General features: G+C 57.7%; 1 protein-coding gene across 1 annotated transcript; it reads left to right on the forward strand.

Moving 5' to 3' along the window:
• The first annotated feature begins 3,809 nt into the window (after positions 1-3,809).
• LOC121169970 (asialoglycoprotein receptor 1-like) lies at positions 3,810-5,978 on the forward strand. Its single transcript, XM_041000812.1, has 7 exons — positions 3,810-3,879; positions 4,842-4,937; positions 5,021-5,092; positions 5,172-5,258; positions 5,384-5,535; positions 5,640-5,746; positions 5,822-5,978. Exons 1-7 carry the CDS (start codon positions 3,810-3,812, stop codon positions 5,976-5,978), a joined length of 741 nt encoding a protein of 246 aa, XP_040856746.1.
• Positions 5,979-6,308: the final 330 nt, after the last annotated feature.

Genomic DNA, 6,308 nt, shown 5'->3' on the forward strand with positions numbered 1-6,308 from the left:
GATGCACTGAATTTGTTTGAGGACGGAGGAGCTCAAGGACCTGGGCCTTCTCCACTGCTTTCCCAGGTGCATTAGCAGGGAGCTGGATCAGAAGAGGAGGAGCCAGGACTTGAACTGGTGCTCATGTGGGATGAGCAGGCGACCTTGTTGCATTGAAGTCTAGAGGGGCAGTTTTTGTAGACACTTCTGACTAGTTAGTGTAAAAGACTAACCCACATGTGCCATCTGTACGATTTTACCTCCTGTTTTAATTACTTGAGAGACAGAGTAAAAGAACAATGCAGAGAAGTCCCATCTGCCAATTTACTTCCTGAATATCCACAGTGGCTGAGGCTGGGCCAGGCCCAAGTCGGAGACCGAGAACTCAAGTTGGGCCTCTCCCATGTGGGTCTGGAATCCAAGTATTTCAGCCACTGCCCACCTGCTGCTGCCTCCCAGGGTCTACATTGGCAAGAAGCTGGAACTGTAGCTAGAGCTGGGGCTGCAAAACCCATTTTCCACTATGGGACCTGGGGGTTGTGACAGCTAGACCAAGCACCCACCCCAGTGAATTATTTTTGAACATATGTTTTCCCAAGCTATCTATCTATATCTATATAATTTTTTTTTTTTACTTGAAAGGCAGAATTACCGAGAAGAGAGACAGAGATCTATCTGCCAATTTACTCCCCAAATGATCACAACAGTCAGAGCTTGGGACACGCCGAAGCCAGGAACTGGGCATTTTTCTGGGTCTCGCACATGGATGGTAGGGGCCATCTCTTGTTGCTTTCCCAGGCACATTAGTAGGGAGCTGAATAGAAAATGGAGCAGCTGGGACTTGAACTGGAACCTATATAGGATATACTGGGATTTTTTTTTGTTTTGTTTAGACTTATTTTTATTGGGAAGGCAGATCAGATTTATGGAGAGAAGGAGATGAAGAGACAAAGATCTTTTGTCTGCTAATTCACTCCCACACAGGGTCCCAAGGCATTGGACCATTCTCTGCTGCTTTCCTAGGCCATAGGCAGAGAGCTAGGTAGGAAGTGGAGTAGTTAGGACACGAACCAGTGCCCCTATGGGATCCTGGTGCTTGCCCTTAGCTGCTGAGCCTTTGCACCGGGCCCACAGAATGGGCTGGTTTCAAAGGTGTAGGCTTGGTTTATTATGTTACAGTGTGGCCTCATGTATATTTAAATTTCTCTATTTTTAAAATTTATCTGAGAGGCAGAGAGGGAGCGCTTCCATCTGCTGGTCCCCAAATGCCTGTGACAGCCAGGGATGAGCCCGATTGAAGCTAGGAGTCTAGAACTCCGTCTAGGTTTCCGTTGTGGGTGGCAGGGACCAAAGGCCATCACCGGAGCAGGACACCAGGATTGGGAGCAGGCATAGGACTTGAACCCGGGCACTTGGGTATGGGGTGCAGGATTGCCTGGCAGTGTGTTAGCCACCAGGCCCCAAGCCACCCCCAGTACCTATTCACTTGTCTATTCCATGTGTGTTGTGGCCAGATGTCAAGTGGGCTTTGACACTTGGGTGTAGCCCCATCACCTACGCAGATGGTGGGTGAGAAACAGGGACTGTGACTTTTTTTTTAAAGAGTTATTTATTTATTTTGATTGGAAAGGCAGATACACAGAGAGAAGGAGATACAGAGAGAAAGATCTGTCTGCTGGTTCATTCCCCAAGTGGCCACAATGGCTGGAGCTGAGCCAATCCGAAGCCAGAAGCCAGGAGCTTCTTCCAGGGTCTCCCATGTGGGTGCAGGATCCCAAGGTTTGGGGCCGTCCTCAGCTGCTTTCCCAGGTGGCCATGCCCACATGGCTTAGTGGTTATTTCAGGAGCAGAAATTGGCCTTGCCTATGAGAGTCACACGAGTGACCGCCCTGCTGCTGCCCTCCCGTGCCTGCAGCCACCATCCTCCTGAGCAAGGGACCATCCATAGTGCTCATTGAGGTTATTACTCATAACCCAGGTTGTTGGGGGGCAAACAGCTCTGGTCACTTCCCATTTTAGTCACATGGTGCCTGCAAGGGAATGATGGTACCTGCCTGCTTAGCCTGGAGGCGGCATACACTGGCCAAATTCAGCTGGTAAAGCGGCCAAAAGCCACAGCCTCACGGCTTCAGCTTACATAATGGAGCAATTTAGTTTGGCTTCCAGCTCCCACTCTCGCTCCATGCCCGCCATCCCGCAAGCTCACCTAGTGGGGAACAAGCAGCGTGTTAAAGAACACCCCTGGAGTCACCCAAGCCAGCAGCCAAAGGACAGGATTCTGAGATGATGCAACTGCTGTCAGTGACAAAGTCATAGGCCAGTCCCCTGGGCATCTGGACAGCAAGGCTTGGTGCGCAAATCAGCATAACTGGAACTGCAGCAGAGGAACCATGCTTTGCACCTTTTTTTTTCCCCAAAAAAAGATTTATTTATTTTTATTGCAAAGTCAGATATACAGATAGGAGGAGAGACAGAGAGGAAGATCTTCCATCCACTGAATCACTTCCCATGTGACCACAATAGCTGGAGCTGAGCCGATCCGAAGCCAGGAGCCAGGAGCTTCTAGATCTCCCACGTGGGTGCAGGACTCAAGGCTTTGGGCCGTCCTCCACTGCTTTCTCAGGCCACAAGCAGGGAGCTGGATGGGAAGCAGGGATGCTGGGATTAAAACCAGTGTCCATATAGGATCCCAGTGTGTGCAAGGCTAGGACTTTAGCTGCTAGGCCACCGTGCCGGGCCCTGCTTTGCATCTCTTGAACCCAGAGCCCAGGCACAGTCACAGGGCTGGGGGGTTAGGCTGACTCAGGGCAAGTTCTTGGGGCACTGCTTCACTGAGTGACCTTGAACAAGCGCTTACCTTTGAGAACCTCAGCTTTGTTATCTGCTCCGGGGCTGAGAGGAGGGAGTGTATGGAAAGTCCCCTGGTGGGTGGTGGCGTGAGGAAGGGGACCCAGCAGGAGTCATGCTGTGGCTGGTTGGTGCTGATCCCACCCCTGGCTCCTTCTGGCCTCCCCGATACTGTGTCATTTGGAGGACTTTACCTTTCATCCACAGGAGTCCAGGGCTGAGGCTCCAATGCCAGGGTCACTGGCCAGGATTGGGCAAGAGCAGACAGCTGCTCTCCACGATCCCAGCAATTCTGGGAAATCCAGAGGCAGGAAGTGGAAAGCAGAGGAGGGACAGGGGTGTGAAACGCCTCCCCCCTCTCCGGTGCCCCACTGAGCCTGGATCCTTCTCCCAGTGGTGCAGGGAGGAGCAAGGTGAAGAGTTTATGTATGGGGGGGTAGGGGTGCAGGTCAGTTAGGACTCCCTCCTGCTGTGGGGGGACAGCAGAGACCACACACCCCAACTCCCGCTGCCTCCCACCCCCAACCAAGTCCCAAATCCATCACCACCTTTGTTTACCGTCCAAAGTCCCAGGCACTGCGGATGCTGGGCCCCTGCGTGTCGAGACACACAGACACACCGCGGGGTTCACCCCCTTTGCTCCCGGTGTCCAGGGCTGTCCTCTCACCCCGGGCTCCAGCCTGGGATCTGCACGCCACTGAGCAGTCAGAGCTCCAGACCTTCAGCAAGCCAACCGGAAGATAAGTCGGGGTGCCAGCTGACGGTAGGGGGTGGGACTGTGTGTGTGTGTGTAGTGAGGGGCATCAGAGGATGGGTTTGGGGGTGGGGAGTCAGCCCTGGCAGTGGGTGGCAGAGAGGAGCCACTGCTGGGATTTGACAAGGAACCCTACCCCCACCTCTTACCCCCAAACCCCATTCCAGCTCCTGCCCTAGCCCCACTCAGCCCCCCGGCTGCAGTCTTCGTCCAGCGCGCCAGCCCTATCATGACTAAGGAGTATCAAGACCTCCAGCATCTGGACAATGAGGAGGGCGACCCACGCCAGCTCAGGAAAGGTGTGTGTGTGTGATGGGCCGGGGGGTGGGCAACCAGCACCCCATGTGTGGGACGTGTGGAGGGATTGAGGGCTGTCCCTGATATTGGTAGGGGTGAAGACCTCCTGCATCAAAAATAGGGACCCCCGGGGACCCCAGGGACCCCATCCCCTCGTTGCTTTCTCTTGCCGGCAGTGACTGTGCGGTTCTTACCCAGCTAAGGCGTGTATGGGGAGGGATGGTGGTGTGCGATTTGCTTGCCTTGGGAAGCAGCTGCGGGGAAGGAAACGGGAGAGGACGCCCTCCACACTCTTGCTCGCAGGAGACAGGGGCTAAGGGAGTCCTGGTGGCAGCGACTCTGTCCCTGCGCGCAGCACAGAACAGGTGGAATTCACGGAGAGCTAAAGAAACCGCCTTCCCTTGCTGACCTGCAGGGGGCGATAACAACCCCGTTTCCAGGCAGCGGCGAAACCTACCGGCCGCAGTGACGCCACGTAGTCACTAGGTGGCAGCAGACGCCCAGGGTCCCCGCAGGGTTCGAGAAGGTCACGGGCGCCAGCGGCTGCCAGCGCTCCTATCCCTCCCGCCACGTCCCGCCGACCCCCAGCAGCTGCTCCCGGTTCCTTTGGCTAGCCCACCGCCCAGATTTCCTTATCTATACGTCGCCCCCAGTCGCTCAGCAGGCTTAGCTTGTCCTCCTCCCGGAACTGTGTAAGGCTCGGCCGGCCCCCAAGACCCTGAGCTCCTGGCGTCCCCTGTGCTTGCAGGGCCGCCTGCTCCCCAGTCCCTGCTGCGGCGTCTCTGCTCCGGACCCCGCCTCCTCCTCCTCTCCCTGGGTCTCAGCCTCCTGCTGCTGGTGGTGATCTGCGTGATCGGATCCCAGAGTGGGTGCCCCCCACCCCGGGGTTAGGGCAGGGAAGGGGGTCGTGAGCGGGGCGCAGTCCCCTCATGTGGTTCTGTGGGTGCCCCTTCCTCCTGCCCAGACTCCCAGCTACAGGAGGAGCTGCGGGCCCTGCGGGAGACCTTCAGCAACTTCACAGCCAGCACCGGGGCCGAGGTCACGGCCCTGAGTACCAAGGGTGAGGGGTGGGAACGGGGTGGGAGTGGGGACGCTGGGGGGGGGGGGTCCGCAGGCGGACCCTGAGCCAGCCTTTGCCCCCAGGAGACAGTGTGGGTAAAAAGATGAAGTCGCTGGAGTCCGAGCTGGAGAAGCTGCAGCAGGACCTGCACGAAGGTCAGAGGGGCAGGGAGAGAGAGAGGCCAGGCCATCTGTGGTTGGTCAGCCCCCCCGACCCCATTCTCCTCCCCCCCAGATCACTCCAGTCTGCTACTGCACGTGAAACAGTTTGTGTCCGACCTGCGCAGCCTCAGCTGTCAGATGGCCACGCTGCAGGGCAATGGTGAGCAACCTGCTGCAGGTGCCCACCTGGCTGTGCCGCTGCCCCCTTCCCAAGCCCCTTGGCGGCTTCACCCCCACTCCCACCCCACCCGACCCCGGCCTCTATCGCCCCTGCAACCTCCCCAGGCTCCCAGCACAGCTGCTGCCCCGTCAACTGGGTGGAGTACGAGGGCGGCTGCTACTGGTTCTCGCGCACCGGGAAACCGTGGCCAGAGGCGGACAGGTACTGTCAGCTGGAGAACGCGCACCTGGTCGTGGTCACCTCCCGCGCCGAGCAGGTGGGCGCCCCTTCCTCCCCTCCGCCCCGGGAGAGGCAGGTAGGTGGACAGCAGAGGTCACCGCTCTTCCCTGTCCCCCCTCATCCCAACTCGGCCCCCCCCAGAAGTTCATCGAGCACCACATTGGCTTCCTGAACACCTGGATGGGCCTGTCCGACCCAGAAGGGTCCTGGAAGTGGGTGGACGGCTCCAGCTACGAGTTGGGATACAAGTGAGTGTGAGCCCTAAGCGGAGAGGATGGGTGGCGGCTCTGGGGTCCCGTCCACACTGGCTCCCCGTCCTCCAGGAACTGGCGGCCAGGCCAGCCAGACGACTGGTCGGGGCACGGTCTCGGAGGGGGCGAGGACTGCGCGCACTTCACCAACGATGGCCGCTGGAACGACGACGTATGCCAGAGACCCTACCGCTGGGTCTGTGAGACAGAGCTGGGCCGGCCTGGCTAGGCACCCCCTCCCCCGTTAACTTATTCCGGGGGGCTTTGACCTACTGAAGGGGCCCCTCTGCCTTCTGGGGGCATCCATCCGAGATTGGAAGGGGGGAGGGTGGTATCTAAGGGGGCAGAGGCGGCTCGGCCCAGAGACCCACCCGTCACATGAGACTCGTGGCTGTGGCTGTGGCTGTGGCTGTGGCTGTGGCATGGTCCTGCCCCAGCCATGTGGATGGCAACTTAGGGACTGAACCAGCGATGGAAGATCTCTGTCTCCTTGTGTAACTCTGCCTTTCAGACAAATAAAATAAATCCTGAGAAAAAATGAAAATGAATCAAATGGGGC

Source organism: Ochotona curzoniae, unplaced genomic scaffold (genome assembly GCF_017591425.1).
Source record: "Ochotona curzoniae isolate NIBS_2020 unplaced genomic scaffold, NIBS_Ocur_1.0 scaffold_2453, whole genome shotgun sequence".
Taxonomy (NCBI): domain Eukaryota; kingdom Metazoa; phylum Chordata; class Mammalia; order Lagomorpha; family Ochotonidae; genus Ochotona; species Ochotona curzoniae.

What these genes read in the sequence shown, in the direction of transcription:
- LOC121169970 (XM_041000812.1), top strand. Translation starts at nt 3,810, where the DNA reads ATGACTAAGGAGTATCAAGACCTCCAGCATCTGGACAATGAGGAGGGC. An exon ending in CACGGCCCTGAGTACCAAGG is followed by an intron (nt 4,938 to 5,020) that starts GTGAGGGGTGGG and finishes CTTTGCCCCCAG; the next exon opens with GAGACAGTGTGGGTAAAAAG. An exon ending in GGCCACGCTGCAGGGCAATG is followed by an intron (nt 5,259 to 5,383) that starts GTGAGCAACCTG and finishes CAACCTCCCCAG; the next exon opens with GCTCCCAGCACAGCTGCTGC.